At 43.2% G+C, this 23,855-nt stretch overlaps 1 protein-coding gene across 2 annotated transcripts in view; it reads left to right on the top strand.

Annotated features, from left to right (window-relative positions):
* The window catches only part of SYT10 (synaptotagmin 10), a 39,961-nt gene extending 16,107 nt beyond the window's left edge, over positions 1–23,854 (top strand). For both annotated transcript variants that reach the window (XM_081024047.1, XM_081024046.1), the window contains exons 3-7: positions 7,127–7,691; positions 11,502–11,622; positions 16,412–16,583; positions 19,087–19,216; positions 20,615–23,854. In XM_081024047.1, the coding sequence (XP_080880173.1) occupies positions 7,127–7,691; positions 11,502–11,622; positions 16,412–16,583; positions 19,087–19,216; positions 20,615–20,686 (1,060 nt within the window). In that variant the 3' untranslated portion in view covers positions 20,687–23,854. The remainder of the gene's footprint in view (positions 1–7,126; positions 7,692–11,501; positions 11,623–16,411; positions 16,584–19,086; positions 19,217–20,614) is intronic.
* Position 23,855: the final 1 nt, after the last annotated feature.

Raw genomic sequence — 23,855 nt, 5'->3', positions numbered from 1 at the left:
CCTATTGTACAGACTAATCCATGGAATTTGGAGTGGATCCTAACTCTAGTCTTCCTTGTGCAATCCTGAAATGTGGGTTAGAAGTATGGGGTCCAAGTGTAGGCATGCACTGAAACTGCTCAACTGAAGAATACAATATGTTTTTTGGATGCAAGACTTTCTTAGTACTCTGACCCCAGAGACCCTTCCATGTCAGAATTCCGGTTCAGCCACTTGCAGCCCCAGCCTGACCCAGACGGAAGGAAAATCTCCAGATACAATTACTAGCAGAGGCATTTTTTAAAAAAGAATGGTGGGGAGGTTAAAATGAGTTTTCGGGCTTTGTGAAGAGGTGGAAAAGCAATAACATGCAAAATATTGCAGCCATAATTAATGGCAAATTGTCTGAACTTCTTTGTCCTTGCTCTTAATAGAACAGCCAGGAAGGATTAAATGAAAATCAAAATGGATGGCAACTATTAGAAAACCAAGATTAAAAACAAATGATACCAAATAATACATATTCTCAAGGGGTGCTGAAGGTTTGCCCAAGGGCTCAGCAAGGCAAATTGAATATGTTCTACTTGTTGGACTCGATTGTTTTAACTAATCAAGGAGATTCCTTCCGGAGATCCTGAGTGAGAATCTTACCATTTCTGTAAGTACAAGAAAGCAGGTTTTGAATTAGGGAAAGAGATGCAGAGGCAACACAGAGACATTCCAGGTCAACGTGTCAGTTAAGTCATCTCTCATTCAAGCATTTCTACACATGTTGAAGCTGAATGGAAATCAATGTAATGCAGAGGTAACCAATGTGCTCTCCAGCTGTTGCTGGACTCAGCTCCCATCATTCCTAACTAATGGTCATGCTGGATGTGGCAGATGGGAGTTGTAGTCCAACAACATCCGAAGGACACCACGTTGGCTATCTTTGATCAAATGGAGGCATAGGCAAACTCAGCCCTCCAGATGTTTTTGGCCTACAACTCCCATGTTCCCTAGCTAGCAGGACCAGTGGTCATGGATGATGGGAATTATAGTCCCAAAACATCTGGAGGGCAGAGTTTGCCTATGCCTGACCTAATGCCTGGTTCACACATGCCTGTTCAACTATTGGTGTCTCATCACTTGGCTAATAGCATGTGGCGACTCATGGACAGACAGAAGTCATCACTTGATGCAGCGGTTAAATAAATAAGCAGCTGTTATCTGCTTTAACTGCTATTTTAAATCTGGGGGGATTATGCTGTAATTTATTGATTTGTTTTAACCTGCCTTTGGAGGGTACCTACAAAGGTAAGCTGGAAATCCACGAAAACGATCCATCAGCAATATACATGCACATGTGAATCAGCCCTGGCACGGGAACAGAGAACTCTATGGGAAAACATCTCAAATTGTGAATGGCGCAACACTCTATATAAGTGAGTGTTTTGACCTCCTATGCTGGTTCGGAGCATCCAAAACTGAGTCCATGTGTCTACCTTGCACAACCAACAAATCAGATGAAGCTGAAGGAAAATGCTGTGGGTCACCTTTGATTCCAAGAAAATGTGGGGTCAAGAAGCACTCCCACCAGGTCCATCCTAAGCAAGCAAACTGAAAACCCATCTACCACAGACATGATTGTCTCTCTGAGACCCTCCGAGTCTCCTAGATCAGATTTGTCAAGTAAGTTTTGGGGCAATAGAACTTGCAAGAGCAGGGAGGGGAAACGGGTGCAGGGACAGTTGTGGAACAGTGGAGAGCTGGGCAGAGATTGGAAGTCCCTGGATAAGGGTGGGGGCAGTTTGACTATATTTAGTCTTTTGCGTGCCTCCAAATGTATGTAGAGGGTGACTAGGGATGCACAGAAGCTGCTGGAGGAATCCAGCCGGCTGTTTTCTCTTCCGTTGCTTCTCTGCATCAAATTTCCATTTTAAAAAATCCACTGTCTGAATTGAAACTTCACTGCCATTCTATGAGCTTCCAACCTTAACCAGGTTGCCAGGTGTCTGAAGGCTTTTGTAGTCCAGGATCTAAGTGCTAGCAAAAGGTTGCATTTTTTAATTCACCCGGGGAGCCGGAGAGATGAAGCAGTGCCCGGAGCAATACAACAAATCAGAGTGGGCTGCACCAGCCTGGGAAAACAGGGCAGCAGGTGTGAGCCATTAACATTGCGGCATCCCAGCTACCTAATTGGTGGCGCGTTTGATACTTCGGCACAGCAGTCACACGGAGGCCCATTGATCCTGCAGACTCGGAAAAGTATTCCCATGTTGCCATGGGAACGACGACGCATTTAAATAATTAACGCATCAATTAGCCCTATCACTGAAATGTTGTGACTCGGAACCCGTGCAAACTGCCGTGGCATTGGGACATTGGCTTACTAGAGCGAAAGTGCCACTTTACATTACACCCGCCTGGCAATAACTGTTAGTGGCATATATAACATTGCAGCACTTCAAAAGATGGGAGGGTATGGCAGAGGGAGATTGCAATTTAGTGATTACATCATTCTGTATTTTGAAATGGGCGTTTTGAATTTTAACGGAGCATTTGGCAACTTGGAAAAGACATCTCACATTCCTTTGAAAGGAAAAAGCAGGGGGTGAACAGATGTACGGTTACTGTTTCAGAAACAGGGCAGCTGAAAATGACTATGGCAATATAAAATCATAGAATTGAAAAGTTGGAAGGTGCAGCCCAAAGGCCATCTAGTCCAACCTCCTGCAATGCAGCCACCCACAACTAAAGACTCCCTGACAGATGGCCATCTGTTCAGAAACCTCCAGTGAAGGAGTCCATTCTGAGGGAGTCCATTCCACTGTCAAACAGCTCTGACCGTTGGAAAGTTCTTCTTTCGTCTTTCTTGTAATTTGAATCCATTGGTTCAGGTCCTGCCCTCTGAAACAGCTCAAAACAAACTTGCTCCATCTGACAACCCTTCAGATATTTGAAGATGGCAGTTGAATCACCTCCCATATCATCATCAAAGAAAGATAATCATAAGACTTTTGCTATTTTAATCTATAGTCTGTCCCATTCCAATGGCTCAGACTGAGAGATTGCCCTCTGCTGCTGCTGCTGCTGCTGGTGGTGGTGGTAGTATTATTATTATTGCAAAATATTCATTATTCCAATGTCCAGACATGAATGCTGTTGCTTCTCAAGGGCGCCGACTTGGGCCCCAGATTATGGGTGTCCAATGGTGCCTACAAAGTAATGTGATGTCATGACGTCATGATGTCACATTATGTCAGAGTGACGCAGAAGTGCTCCCAAGGCCTTGTGGGGCCTCAGAGCTCATGTCAGAGGTCTCACGGGGACTCCAACATGACTTTTGGATTCTACCAGAAGTCACATTTGAAGCCTGACAGGGCCTCAGACATTGATTCCAAGGCCCAGGCACCCAGGACCCCGTAAAGTTGGCACCAGTGTTGCTTATGTCATGAAAATAGCACCGTCCATGCACAAAAGGTAAGTATCCACAGGCTTTGGGAAACAGTAAGTTTGCAGAAGTCCAAAAATTAGACCCAGTGAAGAGAGGGTCTGCTCAGCAGCTATGGAGTACCACCTGACTGTAAAGGGGGGAGGAATGGAAAATCAGGTGGGGAGAGGGAATGGGATTGAGTATAACAGACCATGACAGAGAGACTGAAACAGTGAACACGAACACACCACAGTGCACCATGATAGCGCTGGTCTCATTTGTAAAGAATCCTAACTGGTAAAAGCTAAAAGTGGACAGGCTAAAACAAAGGTAACTTAAAACAGCAGAGCGTTAAGTTTTCCACTTGGCTGAAAACAGGAAGAGAATGAGCCTGTTGCATCTCCCAAGATCATGGGTACGAGCCCCACATTGGGCAAAAAGATTCCTGCATTGCAGGGGCTTGGAAGAAATTACCCTTGTGGTCTCTTCCACCTTCTGTGATTCTATCTCCCCAGGGACTGCATTCCATCATTTGAGTGCCAGCACCCAAAAACCCCATCATATTTTCAGCAGAGATAGGACAGAGGATAGGCCCTCTCGTGCCGCTCTCAGGGCTAGGTCAGGGTCACATGGCAAACGATGGTCCTGGGGGTAACCTGGCCCTGGGCTGTCATGGACTTTTCAAAGAAGCCCTTCAGTTTGAGCCTTCAGATTGGTTACTTGAAACAGACAACAAACATAGCTGGCATAGGTTCAACACTCTATGTCCCAGTTCATGAGCGACATTTTGGACAAACTGCAGCTTCTGCAGCCACACAGAACACAGAACAAAAGAGCATGAGAAGAGCCGGCTGAATCAGGCCAACGGCCTATTTATTCCAGCATCCTGTTCTCACAATGGCCACCCAGATACCTGTGGGAAATCTTCAAGCAGGACCTGAACACAAGAACATTCTCCCCTCCTGCGGCTTCCAGCAAGTGGTATTGCAGTAGTTCAGTATGGATGTAACTAGGGCATGAATGGCAAAGGTCAGGTCCATCTATTCTAAGTAAGGCCACAGCTAGCCAAAGATGGATAAAGCCCTCCTAGCTACCTCCACAAGCCTGACTATACAAACAGACATAACTAAATTAATATTATTACATATTTGATTCCAGGATGCTAAATGCGCTCCTTCTCAACCTAAGCTACTTCACAGGGTTGTTGTCGGGGAGAAGAAATGGGGTATTCACTACCTTAATATCCTTGGGGTAGGATACGAATGTAATAAATACATGAAATGGGTGCATAAGCCCAGAGTGCATTTACATATTGATAAACCACAGCTGATTGTTGCATCTGAATGCAGTCAGAGTACTCGGATGAAATGTGATGAAGAGACAGTGGGAGTAAACAGGCTTACATCTGCGCGGCTTCCACTTAGTTCAGTCTGACATTCCTGTTCAACAAAAGATGGCTACAGAACTTGAGGGTTTTCCATTTAGCAGACACTCTGGGTGTAAATGGAAAGAGTGCTTTTTCATGAAGTACAACACAATAGTTTCCTCATGGACAATTTGTACTCCCGGTATGAAAGAGCGAGTGTCACAGCTGGGTCTCTTCTTTATTTCAGTGCACTCTAAAAATGGAGAACCTGAAGAGTGCTAAACAGGTACAGCTACCTTCCCCATGCATGGATAACAGGGGACATGCAGACAAACTGGCTCTTAATGACAGTACATATATGTCCTTGCAAAAATAAAAAAGTACAGGGTTTTGTTAAAAAACCATCAATGTTTTAATTAAGCAATGTACCATATTTTTCTCTCTATAAGACGCACCAGACCACAAGACGCACCTAGTTTTTGGAGGAGGAAAACAAGAAAAAAAATATTCTGTATCCCAGAAGCCAGAACAGCAAGAGGGATCGCTGCACAGTGAAAGCAGCAATCCCTCTTGCTGTTCTGGCTTCTGGGATAGCTGCGCAGCCTGCATTCGCTCCATAAGACGCACACACATTTCACCTTACTTTTTAGGAGGGGAAAAGTGAGTCTTATAGAGCAAAAAATACGGTAATCTACAGGGCAAAGTACTCAACAGAACACTTGAACATTGTTCCCCCCTGCCTTATTGAATTCAGATCCGGCTAAACAGCAGTGGAATATTTACCTTTGTAACCTGCCCTCTACTGATCTTCTCCTGCTTCCATTCTCATCCTTTTCTGCATATTAAAAAAGAAAGGCTTCCTCTCCTTTTTAGGTTGTTAACCATCAAGCAACCAGTGGAGCTTTGTGGGGTTTGTGGCACAATCAGGTTTCTGGAAATGCTTCAAATTAATACGGATAGCCATCTTATTAATGAATTGGACCCAGAATTCTTAAATGTCACTGAACTGCAACTCTCATCATCCCTGGACATAGGAACCAGCTCCTAGGGGCCAAGGTCTCTTCACACACACACCCCAATAAAATACTCAAGGGGGCTGCCCCCCCCAAGTCAATGGGCATTGCCATTCAAATGGTGTATGCATGCCCTGTCATGTGATTGATTATGCAGGGCAGGACTTATTCCCACCCCCTTAAAAAAAAAATCAGGTTTGCACCCTTGTCCCTGGAGATCTTATCTGGTTAATTCACTTGTAATGGTTATCATTTGTAGCAGCCAACAATTGCCTGTGAGGTGGGAACAGATTATGTCCAATACATTCTCTCACACATGGGTAAGCAAACTAAGACCCGGGTGCTGGATCCAGCCCAATCGCCTTCTAAATCCAGCCCACATATGGTCTGGGAATCAGCATGTTTTTACATGAGTAGAATGTGTCCTTTTATTTAAAATGCATCTCTGGGTTATTTGTGGGGCCTGCCTGGTGTTTTTACATGAGTAGAATGTGACCTTTTTAAAAAAAATGCATCTCTGGGTTATTGGTGGGGCAAAGGAATTCATTCTTCTTTTTTCAAAATATAGTCCAGCCCCACACAAGGTCTGAGAGACAGTGGACTGCCCCCCTGCTGAAAACGTTTGCTGATCCCTGCTCTCACATATCAGCATTCCTCAGTGGTCTCTGCCATGGGTCTCAGCTTCTCTTGAGCAACTTGACACTCTCGTTTTTGCCTTTTGCTGCTCTAATACACACTGACCAGAAATAGGGTACCCATTTTCCATCAAGATTCTTTTTTCTAGGTTAAGCATGGCCATTCCCTTCAGTCTACCAAATAGGATTTGCTTTCTAAACCCTTTGTAATTTTTGTAGCCAGTGTGGTGTATTGGTTAAGAGTGGTGGACTTGTAATCTGGGGAACCGGGTTCGCGTCTCCGCTCCTCCACATGCAGCTGCTGGGTGACCTTGGGCCAGTCACACTTCTTTGAAGTCTCTCAGCCCCACTCACCTCACAGAGTGTTTGTTGTGGGGGAGGATGGGAAAGGAGAATGTTAGCTGCTTTGAGACTCCTTAAAGGGAGTGAAAGGCGGGATATCAAATCCAAACTCTTCTTCTTCTTCTCTATATTTACTGCTGCTGTTGTTTGTTGTTGTCTTCCAAATTGTCAAGATTCTTCTTGAACTGAATCATTGAATTATCTTCCTGGATTACCTAGTGTTGTTAGTAATTGTTCTCTCCAGAGAGTTATAACAATAATGGAAACTTGTTAAATGTGAGTGGTTGATTTACTCCTCTCATTTTTAGCTATATGAAAGTTATTCTCTTTCCCTTTGAGATTATCAGTGTTAATTTCTTTGTCTTTGCATATGCAGGCACAATTCCTTCAGGAGGCATCTGCCAAGGCAAATGCAGGTGTCCAGCATTGATTTTAACATGGGGACAGATCCTGTTTTACAAAGAGGGGAGACAACTACCAGCATTGGAAGGATAAAACCGGAACTTTATAAGCAGAAGTCTGTGGATTCAGAAGGCCAGAAAGAGGATGTGAAAACTTGTGGGAAACTCAACTTTACCCTTAAGTATGATTATGAAAATGAGATGCTTTTGGTTACCATTGTCAAAGCCTTGGAACTACCAGCTAAAGACTTCACTGGTACATCAGATCCCTATGTGAAAATCTACCTTCTTCCAGACAGGAAAAAAAAGTTTCAGACACGGGTTCACAGAAAGACGTTAAACCCTGTCTTCAATGAAACATTTCAGTTTCCTGTAGCCTATGATCAACTTTGCAACAGGAAACTACATTTCAGTGTATATGATTTTGACAGATTTTCTAGACATGATATGATTGGAGAAGTCATTCTGGATAACTTTTTTGAGGTCTCTGATCTCTCTAGAGAGGCCACAGTATGGAAAGACATCCATTGTGCCACTGCAGTAAGTAGCATATCTCAAAATGTGATACGTGATATAAAAAGATCATGAATTATTATTCAACAGCATTGTACTTTGTAGGACAAAGATCATTTCACCAATATACTAAGATTCAGGTGCATACTTTCCCCACATCAATAACTGCCAGATAGAAAGATGGTAAATATCCTGCACTTTACAGTTGGGAGGAGAGTGTTCAGTCCTGTCCTATCTCAGATAAGAACATACCATATTTTTTGCTCTATAAGACTCACTTTTTTCCTCCTAAAAAGTAAGGGGAAATGTGTGTGCGTCTTATGGAGTGAATGCAGGCTGTGCAGCTATCCCAGACGCCAGAACAGCAAGAGGGATCGCTGCTTTCACTGCACAGCGATCCCTCTTGCTGTTCTGGCTTCTGGGATTCAGAATATTTTTTTCCTTGTTTTCCTCCTCCAAAAACTAGGTGTGTCTTATGGTCTGGTGCGTCTTATAGAGAGAAAAATACAGTAAGTGTCCTGCTAGTTCAGATAGCATTCAGTTTTCACAACGGCCAACCACATACCTTTGAGAAGCTCATAGGCTCCTGTCCTCTCAGCAGATGGTTTTAAAAGGCATACTTTTTCTGATCCTCAAGATAGTAGTACACAATCATCATAACAGGCAGCCATTGATAGCCCTACCCTCATGATTTTGTCTAATCCCCCTTTAAAGCTGTCCAAGTTGGTGGCCATCACTACAAATTCCACTGCTTTAATTAAACACTGTCTATTTTACAAGAGAGGGATTAGTTATACCTATCCCCTTACTCCACACCATGAAGAAGTATTGTGTGAAAAAGTACTTTGTTTTGTCTGTCCTGGATCTCCCAACTTTCAGACTCATTGGATGACCCCAGGTTCTAGTTTTATGACAGGGGAGAAGTTAGGCCTATCAAATTTCTCCACAATATACATAATTTCATACAACCCTAAAATGGTTCCCTTTATTCACCTTTTCCCCAGCTAAGCTATAAAAATAACTCCAACTACTGTAAGCTTTCCTCATGGAATAATTGTCCATCTCCTTGATCATTTGTCTGCACCTTTTGTAGATCCCAGTACAGATCTTGATGGGGTCCATTGTATACCTCTTTCCCACTGTAAAAAATGGTCCATCTATTCCTAATTTTTGTTTCATTACCTTTGAACCAGTCACCACCATTAAAAAATGGCCCATCATCCTTTGGCTTCTCAGTTGCATGTTGTGAAGGAGAATGGACAATGTCAATGAGAATGGACAGACATGGAGTCTGTCATGAAAGAAAATGTCCTTGAGGTAGTCAAGGAGTATGATGCTCTTTACACATTGGGAGCAGGATGTGTGCAGGATAGAGATAATCTCTTTCTGATCACATTAGAAATGTCTGCCCCTGAAATCATGATTTTTAATCAATCAATTTACTCCAGGCTATCTAAAAAGAAAGCAATACATTAATGTCACACTGATCTTCAAGGATGAAATAAATGTGCCACAGGTAACAACGTAATATCAGGAAAAGCCATAGAATGGACCTTAGACAATTAAACAGATATACAAAAAATAGGGTTGTGTACAACTTGGTTTGACTCACAGCAGTCTCACTGAAATTAATAGACCTAAGTTAGTCATGTCCATTCATTTCAATGTATGAAATTTCAACAAGCCTTTTAAACAAAGATCTGTCCCAGTCTGGAATTGTTTAAAATATGTTTTTACGTGTTTTAATTCTTTTAGCCTTTGTATGTTTGCTGCTCTGAGTTCTATTAATACAATGACATACCCTCCAACATCCTGCTGATCAAAATCAGGATGCTCAAATTTTTTTGGTCCCAAGTTCTCATGGGATTTAGCTGACATCCCTCTTGGCAATCACTGACTGATGGCCACCTCCCTCTCCCCTTCACTCTCAAATGCTGAAGGCAGTGTGTCATTTTGGGGGGAGAAAATGGTGTCCCTCACCACCACCACTTTTTAAAATGACACCACCACACACATATGCCCTGAAACAATGCTGTTACTGGGGCATTCAAGGAGGCGGAGAATGACAAGTGCCAACCAGTAGCCACCAAGAGCTGCTCTTCAGTTATTCTTAAAATAAAGTCCAGTAACATCTGGAGAGCCACAGGTTCCCAGCCACTGCTCTAAGCATCTCTGAGATACTACATCAGTGTTTCACTGAACTGAATATGGAGGAAACGGTACACAAAAAGAAGGGGAGAGTTTTGTTATAGATAGCACTCCTCAAATATATAGGGGTGCGACATTGATATGCCTGTTCTAGAACATACAAATAGGTGTCAGCCCAACCTAATGCTGTGAATTTAAGGGTCTACTCAGAAGTAAGTCTCATTTAATTCAGTGGAGCTTACTCATTTAGAGGCTAGGCTTGCAACTTTAATCCATGCCACACTGCAACTTTATCCATATCCTTTGATACTCCTGCGACTTAAGTAAATACTGCATCACATTAAATACTTCAGACTGCAAGGCTTTCAAATTACATCTGATGGTTCTTAAAAAATATCAAAATGGCCCACCGGCATGCAAAAAAGAGTGAGAGCATCATACCCTATACAGAGCCTCAAGGATCATCTAGTGCTTCATTTTGAGCAGGACTTTTGTCCTCTAAAATAGAACACTATCGTTAGAGACCTGCTAATACGCATGCAGCTGAACATTATTGCTGTTCTTGCCTTCTGACATTAGTACAAGTGCCTTCAGCTCTCCGAGACACACAAGGCCAATTATAGTGTGTGGCTTACTGTGGCTGTATCCTGATTTGCTGGTAATGAACTGCTTTTTAGAATTTTAAATAATAACCTTGCCGCTTCGCGGAAAAAGAAGAAGCACGGATTGAGAGCTCCAACCTTTCAGCTGGAAAAGAGTTGCTGTGTGCAGCAAGCAAAGCTTTTTCTGTAGCTTTAGTAACAAAGGTCAGAGTAGTTATCCAGCTAGCTCAGCCTACTCTGGATGGCACCTGGTCTCCAGGGTCTCGGGCGGAGACCTTTTATTATTTTGCACCACTTCTATATGATCCACTTAATTGGAGATGCCAGGGACCGAACCTGGCCTTTCTACAGGCAAAGCAGGCCCCCAGCACTGATCTAAGGTTTGCAGCCTTCAAACCTGTGGGCTCTACATTGGGGTTTTACTAAATCATCAACATCCAGCCCAAACCAGGTGCAAAGTAGTGGTGTAGGGGGTGGGATGAGACGTACACTTAGAATTAAGGAGCAGGGTGCATCTGTTCATGGGGCCAGCACAGAAATTTTATATTATTTGCCAAAACTGAGCTCAGAGTCATTTCACCCAAATATTCATTTCTGGTTGCCCCCATGAAAACCTTTCTTTCAGCAGTCTACTTTAGCACCCCCACCCGCAGGTTCTTTTTGCAGTTGCTATCGTTAAACAACTGGAGGAAGCAGAAAGTCCTGGCCTCCCCCTGGCTAATCTACTACAAATCACCCAGAAATAGTTGACCTGCCCCTGTTCTCCAGTGCCTACCCAAGTTTCTTTTTTCATCAGGAGCAGTTTCCTCCTTTCAATGGCAACTCCAAGATTTTTGAGGCATTCAGGCTTCTTGCTATCAGTGGAGTCCATGAACTCCTAGCTGTTCAACACAAGATCAAGAATCAGGGCATGCTGAGTAACCTCAGCCTTGATGTTCACCCCATCTGTTGCCCCTTGCTCCACCCACCACGGGCGTGGAGGTCCCCCTGTCCAGAAGGTTGCCCATGAAGGAATGTGTCCCTCAAGCTGGAAAAGGTGGCCCATCCCTGTTATAACCTATGCTTTTGTTTGTGCTTGTTTTTTCAGGAAAGCATAGATTTGGGGGAGATCATGTTTTCCCTTTGTTATTTGCCAACAGCAGGGAGGATGACCCTCACAGTCATCAAATGCAGAAATCTTAAAGCTATGGACATCACTGGCTCATCAGGTAAGTGCAATGTTCCTTTTCGCTTAGCTTCACCTGTGGGTGGTGATGACTCTCTGGGGAAGGGCTCTTACCATCAGGATTTCAGGGCATTTGATCTTGAGTTCACAGACGAGGAGAATTAAACAATACATGGATCTCTTATGTTTCTTTCCTTCACTTTTGAAAACAAAAAGCAAAACAATAGACAGTCTGAGTGGAAGCAACTGCTTAGCCCTCTCCTTTCCTGTCAGTTCCCAACACCCACAGCTCAAAATTGCCTCCCCCAAGCTGCTTTTTCTTGAGCAGGGGAAAAGATTCAAGGGAGAGAGAGGAATTCTGTATCTTCTCATGCTTTGATTGATTGATTGATTGATTGATTGATTGAGGAAGATTACTCTGAGCTGGAAAAGTACTTGGGGACACCCTTCTTCTGCCCAGATGAAACCTTCCCTCTGTTTGCTTTGGGTTTAAAGGATGTGTGAGACTCTGTGTCATTTTAGCTTCCGGATAACAAACAAAGGAATACCATCATGTGCTTTATTTCCTCATTCCAAGACCTTGACATATTCCTGATAAATGTCACTTAGTGCACTACAAACGCCATTAGCAATGTTCTTAACTTGTGCATTTTGCAGCTGCTTTAGGATTTAATTTTATACATACATACTTAGAAGTATGTTCTGTTTAGTTTGCTGAATTAGTTTGCTATCCACACTTCCATTTGTTTTGTGTTTTCTTTTTTTCTTTTTTTTCTTTTTCTTTTTTTTAAAATAATGTCTATTACTTTTATAGATTACAAAAAGAGGGGAAAAAACAAGAAAGAAAGAAAACAGAAAAAAAACAAAGGAGAGAAGCAAAAAGAAAAAAAATACAATACAATATATAGACAATACAAAACACAACCTAAACTCAAAACTAAACACATTAAACTAAACTAAACAAACCCCACTCCCTAACCTTAACCATAAATAAAACAAAACAAAAACAATTTAAAAACATACATCATCCCTTTTCCTTACTCTATCTTTCATTCCCTTGTTTCCTCGACCTCCTCTCACCTCCCTTTTTGTATTCCACTTCTAGTAATTGTTTCAGCAAATCCTTTCCATCTTTCTCCATTTTCTATCATATTGTAAATAACGTATTTTTTAACCTTATTTTCCATTAAAACTAAAATACTTATATATGCTTAACTCCTTATAACATTTCTGCTAAGCCCATAAAAAATCATTCCACCATTTTTCTATCACTCATTAGTTTTACCATATGTCTATATATAAACTTTAAATTTTCCAATCTTCTTCCACCCTCTCCTCTCCCTGGTTTCGGATTCTGCCAGTCCTTTCCGTCAACTCCATAAAGTCCATCAACCTGGTGATCTTATGTCCGAGGCTCTTAACTCTTTTCCAAGTCCCTTCTGCAGGTCTTCTTCATTTTCTTTAATGCTAAAGAGCAAATCTCGGGGAGCAAAACTCCAACCTGTCAATCCTTTTCTTCCTTCTGAACAGATCAGCTAAATTTCCATAGTTAAAGCTACAGTCCATAAAGTATTTCAGGGCATATTTCAAGATTCCTCCAAGTCCAAAGGCCCCCAAAACTTCAATCTCCTCCAGGCCCGAGTCCATGTCCCAAAAGTCAGTTAATCCCTGCATAGAGGGCTCTTTCCAACTTTCCTTCTTTAATCCAAGCCGGGATCCATTCCTCAGAGTCTGACTTTTCCTAGATTCAATCATAAAAGGCCTCAACTTATAGTCCTCAATTTGCTTCTGTAAAGCCACAGATCTCACTTGTATTATTTTATGTTCAACAACAGCAGCATTCTCCTTCTCCTCCTCCTTCCCCTTCCACCATTTGTCCTGCCAAAATGGGTTCCTGTACCAAGTCCTGAATTATTTCTGTGTTGGTGTTCGCTTTTTGACTCAAATTGGTCACTTTCTGTTCCAAATTATCAACTTTGAAAGTCATGTCATCCATCTTCTTGTGAAGCTGTCCCAGCGAACAGCTTATCTTACATAAAACAGTCACAATGGCCTCTCCTGTCAACATTTTTAAATGGTCCAAGGTCACTCTCTGGTTCTCAGAATCCTTATCTGCAGCTGGAAATCCCCCAATTACACTCCTGTAACAGTTTCAAAAGCTCCCTCTAGAGGGAAACAGTCTCCACTTGTATCAGTTCTTTCAGGCACAACTCAAGCATTAAAGATAAATTTTCAGTTACTTTTCCTCTTTTTTAAACGCAGAAAAGGACAATGGAAACAGTATCTTACTCTTATTTAGCTAGCTGTCAAATCCGTTCTGTCAAATGCACTCTCTCCAAACGTCATCTGGCAGCCCGCTCCCAGGTTCAGAGCAGTGGTAATTTGATTTTTCACTCTCTCCTGCAGGCTCACTAGATCCAAAATTTCCCCCTCTTCTCCTGCTTCCAAGGGGGGTTTTGTATTTTAAACCGGTGGAAATTTAATCCTTTGCCAAAAGCTTTCAAAGGCTTTAACTTGTAACGTCTTTGCTTCAGTCTATTTACAAAAACGGGAGGCGGACTTCCTGTTTATAACCTTCCCGTTTCAGTGCCGAATTAAAGTATTTAAGAATCCAATTTTCCGTTTTACTCACAAGTAGTTGTTTAAAATCCAATTGTCCACAAGAAAAAGTCAGCGCTCTCTGGCAACAGCAATGCGGCTTCACTCCGTGAAAAAAGCAGTCGATTCAAAGCACCGCGCCACTCACCCCACGTCGCTCCGGATCCCCAAAACAGGGTTTCCCCGTGAGTAGGGGAGGCGCAAAAGGTGCCAGCCGAATCCCAGGTTCACAAGCTTCTCCCGCTTGTGGTTTCAATGGGTCTCCACCTTCGCCGTGGCGGTCAGACCCTGTTTTTCACGGAGCAAGTTCCTCCCGAACGGAGGAGCTCTGCCATTGCCGGAGGCACCAACCCGGAAGTCTCCATTTGTTTTGTGTTTTCTTCTGCTTGTCTTGGTGCAGATTAGTACAAGTTTTGTTTGGGATTCTGAGTCCTCATGCCATACCTTACTCTGCAGTGGCATAGTGTGGGTTGTCGTCACCCAGGGTGGGGCAAGTGTTGCATCCCCCTGGTGGACTGGGCAGAGGGGGGCCCACAGAGACCACAAAGGGTGAACAGAGCCTGGGAGGCACTTTCTTGCCTTCCTCTTCCTCCCTCCTCAGTGGGTGGCAGTGGTGGCACCTTCCCCCTTCCTTCCTCTCAGACAGGCTGGTTGGCGCCCAGGTGGCAGTGGTGAGGCACTGGGGTGGAGCCACACTGGCAGGCACTCAGACTGGCAGAGCTCGCGGCTGCCCTCAGGCAACCCACTTTTGCCCACCAGCCCTGGCCCCCCTACTGCTGTTGCCATGGTAGCTGCCTGCTGCTGCATCTAAGCCTTCTTCTCCTGGCGGTTGCCCTGCTGGTGCCTCCCACTGCTCCTCTGCATCTAGCCAGTCTATGACAGTACTAATAATAATAATAATAATAATAATAATAATAATAATAATTTATTTATACGCCGCCCATCTGGCTGGGTTTCCCCAGCCACTCTGGGCAGCTTCCAACAGAATATTAAAATACAATAATCTATTAAACATTAAAAGCTTCCCTCTGCTCCTCTGCATCTAGCCAGTCTATGACAGTACTAATAATAATAATAATAATAATAATAATAATAAACCCATAAATAACCCATCTGGCTGGGTTTTCCCAGCTACTTTGGGTGGCTTCCAACAAAATATTAAAATACAATAGTCTGTTAAACATGAAAAGCTTCCCTAAACAAGGCTGCCTTCAGATGTCTTCTAAAAGTCTGGTGGTTGTTTATCTCTTTGACATCTGGCGGGTGCCACTACTGAGAAGGCCTTCTGCCTGGTTCCCTGTAACTTGGCTTTTCGCAGCGAGGGAACCGCCAGAAGGCCCTCAGCACTGGACCTCAGTGTCTGGGCAGAACGATGGGGGTGGAGACGCTCCTTCAGGTATACTGCTCGGAAATGTACTGGGAGCTAGTGTAGGTCTTTCAAGAATTCAGTTGCACCACACAGTCTTTATCACACCCGTTCCAATGCATTTTCCCATCACTCTTTATTGTGGGGGGGGGGGTCCAATTTTTCAAGGAGGTGGCCTCACAAAAGCACCAAATCCACTTTTAATTAAGCCACTGGAACTTGCAGGGATGTGACTGAATCCCAGTCAAAAAGAGTGACAATCTGCACCCCAAATGACATTGAACCTGGTTTGGCATGTTGTGCTTTTCACCACCCTGAATAAATGGGTGTCATTTCTGGATACAAGGACATAAGGCAAGCCTGCTGGATCAGCCAATGATCCTATTCTCATAGTGGCCAACCAGATACCTGTGGAAAGCTTGCAAGCTGGACATGAGCACAAGAGCACTCTGCCCACCTGAGATTCCCAGCAACTGGTATCCAGAGGCATAATGTCTTTTGACAAGGAAGGGAGAACGCAGCTATCATGGCTAGCAGCCATTGAAGGGAGAACATAGCTATCATGCCTAGCAGCCATTGTTGAGCACATCAGCTACTGTACACTGGTGATAGGAGACAGGCTTTGCATGCAGAAGGTACCAGACTTAATTCCTGGTGTCTCCTGCTCAGACTGGGAAGGATCCCTGCTTGAAACCCTGGATAGCCACTGCCAGTTGGTGTTGACAGAACTAGATAGACCAATGTCTTGACTTCATATAAGGCAGCTTCCTCTGCATTCGTGGTGGAACCAAACCTTCCTTCCCTTCTATGTAAGAAATGTTGGTGTCCTCCTACCCAGTTGTGTTGACCTCTGTTCCTGTTATCTCAGATCCATACGTCAAAGTGTCCCTGATGTGCGATGGCCGGCGCCTGAAAAAGAGAAAAACAACTACAAAGAAAAACACTCTCAATCCAGTATACAGTGAGGCCATCGTTTTTGACATCCCTCCAGAGAATGTGGACCAAGTCAGCCTCTCCATCGCTGTTATGGACTATGACCGGTATGCTGCATTTTTCTCTTTTTTGATTTTTTTTGGGGGGAGGGATGTTCAAGAAGAGCAGGTGCTATAGTAATCTACTGTTGTTGTTGTTGTTGTTGTTGTTGTTGTTGTTGTTGTAAGAATAATAATGACAGGTGTTATCTTTATACTGACCTAAAGCAGGGACTTGCTGGGTATACAAGCTATAAGGCAGTCTGTCAAGTAAACTGCTCCTGAGCTGTAGACAGTTTTACATGTACCAAAACCTTGTATTTTGCCCAATAGCAGATTGGTAGCCTAGGCAAGCCCAACAAGCAAGGTGTTATATAGTAAGCTGGCAGTAGTTTACCCCCACAAGCAACCTAGTTTCCAGGGACGTCCCTGATTTAGAGAAGCTGTCTTGGTTTCTGATTTGATCCCAGAATGTCCCACTTTTCCTTAGGATGTCTCTATTTTCATTGGAGAAATGTTGGAGGGTATGGAGTTATCCGACCCCCGAGCCATCTGAAGGCAATCCTGTATAGGGATTTTTTTTAAAAAATGCTTAATGTTCTGTTATGTTTCTATATATGTTAGAAGCTGCCCAGAGTGGCTGGCGCAACCCAGTAAGATGTGTGGGGTATAAATAGTAAAATTATCATTATGGAATAGGACGTCCCTATTTTCATTGGAGAGATGTTGGAGTGTATGCCAGTCTTTGGACCAACCTCAAGGATAGCCCCACAGAGAGCGCATGGCAGCCTTATTGTCAGGGAACTGCCATCGGAGCTAGAGGCAGAGGGAAGGCTCCAGAGGGATGCCGGAGAGGGTCCCAGTAGGGAGAGAGGCAGCCCATCTGCTGGGGAAGGAAATCAGCGTAACACCAGTAGAGAAGGGGGGCCGATGGAGGAATCGGAGAGGAGGCTCCAAGACTCCTCGCCGGAGACCAGCGGAGAGAGTACGGGTACTCCGCTGCCCACACCCTCCCTGCGCAGAAGGCTTCCGCGCAGGGAGACTAGGCGGAGACTAGGCGTTAAAGAACTTTTGTGCTGGAAGAAGTTCAAGAAACGCCCACTGATGGATTCTGCCAGCGACTGAGACAGCCACGAAGCTAGAGGCTGTCCAGTCAGAAAGGGTTCAACCAGGTAACCTAGCCAGGAGTGGCGGCAACTTATGCACAAGCAACCCCTAAACCCATTACACCTATACATATGATAAGTAAAGAAATAATGGCAAGTAGGTAGGCACTTTCACAATAGGTTAAAAACTGAAAAATAAACAACTATCTGGCTTTTAGAAGACATCTGAAGGCAGCCCTCTTTAGGGAAGTTTTAATGTTTGATGTTTTATCATGTTTTTAATATTCTGTTGGCAGCCACCCAGAGTGGCTGGGGAGGCCTGGCCAGATGGGCAGGGTATAAATTATTATTATTATTATTATTATTATTATTATTATTATTATACCACACTGGCTCAATAGGAAGCCAGCCCTGCTTCCCACCAAACTGCTGCTGTGCAGGCTTGCTTCAGAATCCTGAATATTAAGGAGCCTTTTATTTCTTTATCTTTCCTTATTAAATGTAAAATACCAGTAGATCTAGCTCTTGGGGCTAATGGTGCTTTTCACCAAAAATAATAAATGTTAAAGGGGCACATTTGAAAGTGTGCCAGACAGTATAGCACAGAAAATCCACTGTTGTCAAGATACCTGCAAAACATAATGGATAGACAGAGATGTGTTCATGCTGACACTTTGCCGAAGCAGAACAGGTGGCAGTGCATCATTACAGCGCAATTGGAATGATTGTTTGGTTGATTAAAATTTAGTACTGTGTCTGCTTTTCACCACCATCAACACAGAGTATATACACGTATACTCAGAAGTGTGCCCCATATAATTCAATGGGGCATACTGCAAGGTAAGTGTATACAAGGTTGCATACGGCCTTAATCTTCCCAATAAGTATGGAAGTGAGAGCTGGACCATAAAGAAGGCTGATCACCGAAGAATTGATGCTTTTGAATTATGGTGCTGGAGGAGACTCTTGAGAGTCCCATGGACTGCAAGAAGATCAAACCTATCCATTCTTAAGGAAATCAGCCCTAAGTGCTCACTGGAAGGACAGATCCTGAAGCTGAGACTCCAATACTTTGGCCACCTCATGAGAAGAGAAGACTCCCTGGAAAAGACTCTGATGTTGGGAAAGATGGAGGGCATAAGGAGAAGGGGACGACAGAGGACGAGATGGTTGGATAGTGTTCTTGAAGCTACCAGCACAAGTTTGACCAAACTGCGGGAGGCAGTGGAAGACAGGAGTACCTGGCGTGCTCTGGTCCACGGGGTCACGAAGAGTCGGACACGACTAAACAACTAAACAACAACAACAAAATTTATATATATATAATGTTCCTGATGCTTTGGGGTGTAAATATCTAGCTTTTCCTGTCGCAGAATGTGGCTCTTCTACCTATCATTTGCATTATTTGTGGACGCGTGGCATTGTGGATAATCTTTAGACGTTCTGTTCTCCACCTTTAATCCTAGAGTGGGACACAATGAGGTGATTGGAGTTTGTAGGGCTGGACTTGACGCTGAAGGCCTTGGAAGAGACCACTGGAATGAAATGCTGGCGTACCCCCGCAAGCCAATAACCCACTGGCATCCCTTGGTAGAGGTAAGAGGGATATTCCTCATTATCACTATTTTATCTAATACCTTCTTTACAAATAGGTCTCTCTATTTCGTGAGGCAGCATTTTTGTCAAATAGAAATGTGAAGGGAGACACAAAAAAAAAGAGGTTAAGTGCAGAACAACGTACGAAAGAAGATGCTAAAAATCTTTTCTACCAAACAAAGCTGAGAAGCCCTGTTTTGTATTAGGCATTTCATTAAATTATTTGAAAAACCCTGTAGAAGAGAATGCAAGTTTAATTTTTCAATGGCTTTCTTTTACATTCTATGCCACCTGTTAACAACATTCATACTGGTGTATTTCAGACAAAAACAAAACCAGAAAATCTGGGACTGAATTCCCTGCTGTTTCTTTTCCCTTCTTTTCTTTAAAAAAAAAAAGCTGAATAGGATCACAATTACAGGAAAGTTTTTGAAAACACTTTATCAATGCAAACACCATTTCCCCCAAATTAAATGCCATTTGCTCTGTTGGGAGAGGCATATGGCATTAACCCCACTGTAGAATGGACTAAAATGAGGACAAAAAATATTACTGGATGCTTCTAAAATATGTGCCAGAGTGAAAACCAACTTTAATCCCAAAAGACAATGTAAACATGTAAAGAGACTATAAATAAAATGGCCAAGATACAGTAATATACAACCACATCTATCCAGGATAATGCCTGAACATCAAACTGATGTGACAAGCAATAAATTTATAATGTTTAAGACCAGACACATTGCAACCCAGTGAGTCTTCCTCATTAGTCGAGACATTTTTAACACGCAATTTGCCACACACACAAAAATAGCCACTTGGCTAATCTATATAGATGATGAGGTAAACTAACCACACATAACTGCAAAATTGCTATGCACACCTGGGGCTCATGAATATAGAAGATGGTACTTTTGTAAAAATGCCCAGGGCATCCTCCAGATCTCCAGTTTTAGATGTCAGCTCCACCACCAGTCTTCTCTGACCCCACGATAATGCACCATTTAATATTCAAATCCAGTAAATATATCTTCTTTTTGGACCAACAGACGCTTCTAGAAGACTCTCCAGTGCTCTCTCATGTTGAACAATTGGCAATAATTCAATCTTGATTAAATCTGGTGCCGCAAGATGTGGTGGTGGCCTCTATCTTAGATGACTTTAGAGGGGAATTAGATCTCTTCATGGGGTAAGATGGGTCTGTCAATGGCTGTTGATCACAATGGCAAGGTGGAACTAGTAGTCCTTTGAATGATAGTAGCTGGGGAGAAAAGTGGGGGGAGGGCTCTTGTGGACTTCTGTGAGGAAATTGGTTGGCCATTATAAGAAACAGGATGCTGGACTTGATGGACCCCTGGATGCAACAGGACTCTTCTTAAAATATTTTATTTCTTCTAGTTGCCAGGCCGAGCAACCAGTTTTGACAGTCAAGGATCTTGCTCATCACCAAAACCACCACTTACACCCTAGCTTGAACAGTGGATTCTTGATGACCAGCTTCACAACAAGCTCACCATGTCTATATGCTACAAAAGGTTTGGGTCTAGCTGATGACCTGCAATCAGATTTTTGCGTTTTGATCCATTGTATTTCTACTGCATAATAATACCATTAATTCTCATTCTTAACTTACCTTTCACTTGAATACTTGTTAAAGATGTCATGAAAAGATGTCATTTCTTTCTTTGTTTGAACAAGGCATTCAGAAGGACACAAGTATAGGTGGGTTTAAGGTCTTGAAAGCAACATAATGCTCATGATAGCACAAATTGTGTCAACATAAAGCTTTCTGTTGTACTTTCCTTTCTTGTGAACTCGCCTCTAAGTGGTGAAAATTTTATATATTACATAGAGGCAAAAACAGGTTTGTCACTGGGTGAATCTTGTATTGGGAACTGCAGTCTATCACAGCTCCCTAATGAGTGTGCCTAACAGTCATACAGTATTTTTACATGTACACTAGTATTTCTTAAAATCCGCCCCCTTTCTGAATGTACTGTACATTCTGTGGTCCCAATACAGAGTGGGATTCAAAGAGCCTCCTCGAGGAAGTTCACATGAGCATCAGCACTTCCAAGAATCACCAATCCGCGCCACCGCCCCCCACTGCAGTCTCCTTCCAATTGTGCTCAGGAAGCTGGGGTGCATACCAACACTGAATGGGGGTTGTATCCAATATAGTGCTAAAGTCACTTTGCGGTATATTTGTTCCACTGGTGAAATGTTTGGCAGGAAAGAAATGCAGTTGCACCCAAAAACTACATAAACAGGTTGCTGGTAACTTCTCTGTAAAATAGATTGTGCAATCTGTTGTGCAATGAGTTTCCTTGAACTCAACAGATTCCTCTGTTGTGCAATGTGAAAACTCGCCCACCTGCTAGTGCATGAGCCCTTGCCCTAATACAGAGAGAACATTGGATGCAGCCCCTGTTCTCCATTGGGTTGTCACTGTTTGCTGGGTTGAATCTGGGCTTGAGAGCCAGAAGAATGCCAGCCGTGCAACTGAGGTGCAGAGCTGCAAGGGAAGATTTAGTGTAGACAAGAGCTTTTCGCCTTCTCTCCCTTATACAACCCAGCTGGAAAGGTTGGTCTGCCCCCCAGTTAGCCATTCAGCCAAGGAAAACAGGAGCTGCTTAGCCACGGATGGCCATCTGGCAAACCCCATCTGCTCCTGTGATTTCTCACACCCTTTCCCCAAAGTTTAAGAAATGCTGGTGTACGTCAAGATGTCTTATGTGTAAATGTGAAACTGAAATGTGTAAAGTAACTTATGTTTGGGCCCAATGTGTGCTGTGTTATTAAATGCACCTTTGCATTTAAAGTGTGTAGGCTTGGGGGGGGGGGGGCTTTTTAAAAAATGCAGCCCCAGAGGATGGATCTGATAAGTATTGGGATTGTAGCAACTGGGGAAGAGGAGTTCTATCTCTCTTCCCTACTGTGGTCCTGTCAAAGTTTATTTCTCTGGATCTGCTATTTGCATTAGGAAATTCCCAATAATTATCAGTCCAACAATCCCTGCTTGCTTTAACACACACACATACAAAGATGCATTAACCATCACACCAAGTTTGGCCTTTAATTTGGCACTTTAGCCTCTAGGGCTTTGATATAGCTTTGCTCTGCTATATCAAAGGGGCAACTCTTTGACACTTTATTGTATTTCAGCTTAACTTCATTGATGTGATTGACCTGGAGGATTCATAATCAGATGTTTGGATGCAACAAGAGCTTAGCATAAGCATTTATGAAGCTACAGTGTGAATTCAGATCATTAGAAGTTGGGGCACACTGAAGTTCAGGCAACCAGAAATGTAAAGCCTTCAAAGAGTAGCACATTTGGGAGGGGGCGGGGAGAGAAAGAAAAGAAAAGAAAGTGGCCATCCATTCAGGAAAGCAAAAAGTATTTCTTTCAAAATGGTACCAGGATGCATCTTGTTCTGGGATGCAGATTCAGTGTTGTAAGTTGGAGGGCTAAAATCTGTTTTGCTTCAATGTAGCAGGAAGTCAGCAAGCCAAGCTTTGTTGTCTCCTGAATTTGAAATTAAAAAGTTGAAACTTGTGGAGCTCTGTTCTCCCGTGTTAGTTTATGATGGCTTAAAACATTCTTATGTTGACTGCTGACGGCATTCCACACAAGCACACCAGTCATTGCAATAGATGTGTGGAAAGGTCAGTGAATCCTTATATTCAGGAGAAGCATTGAAAGAAACTCCAAAATTAAAACATTTGTGCAGCAGTAACTCACCAGAGCCTGCTGTTTGTGAAACCCTAAACTCTTGTGCCTCGCTTCAGGTGTGATAGAGATTTATCTCCATGCAGGAAAAATGTCAGGCATGAAGCAGTCCTCTTTCAAAGCCGGTCTTGCCATGAGATAGAAAGAGGTAGACAAGTGCAGAGCTTGATATAAAGGTGATCGATTGGTGTGAGGACTTCAGGTTGATTCTTCTTTCTGAAAATCAATTGCCTAAATTGATTTGGCCCTTTTGCTGATCACATTTATTTGCCAAATGTCCAATATAAAATCTATGTATGGGCTTCATTTCCAGCTTCCATCATTTCCAAAACCAATCATGGTACAGTCAACTTGCATCTTATGCACATTTAACGGCTGAAAAAAATAAAAATTTAACCGGGGGCGAGGAACTATCACCATCCCACCCACCATTTGCATGCACATTGGAAGAGTATTTGGAGGTGCTGGGAGAGTGTGCTTTGACTATCCATGATTTTGGCTTTACAAGCTATCCCCAGAACATAACTCCTGCATAAGTTGCAAGTCAACTGTATACACAGTGGTTTGGATCCAGGCTGAAGCCCTATTTAGGCATTAGAAGTGACCATGTTTGAAGAGTACATGGAGGGGGAGTCCCTGGTCCCAATATCTGCTCTAAGCCTTTGTGCATTTGCAAGGGATATTCCAAATACATTCAGCAATACATGTTTAGATATTTCTCTGCAGTCGCAACCCTGGATTATGCAGAACCTGAAACTGCTGGGATGATTTTAAGCATGTTTTCATCTCCTTTAGACCTTCATGCTTAATGCACAGAGGTTAGGGGTGATGGTGACATTGGGGGCAGGACCAACATGCCTTGCTTCCCAAGCGCCCACCCCACCCCACCCCCACCCCCAATGTTCT

This window comes from Podarcis pityusensis (assembly GCF_964106645.2).
Source record: "Podarcis pityusensis genome assembly, chromosome: 10".
In the NCBI taxonomy this organism is placed as follows: Eukaryota; Metazoa; Chordata; class Lepidosauria; order Squamata; family Lacertidae; genus Podarcis; species Podarcis pityusensis.
Note: the sequence above shows the minus strand (reverse complement) of the source record. Positions and strands in the feature narration are given on the sequence as shown.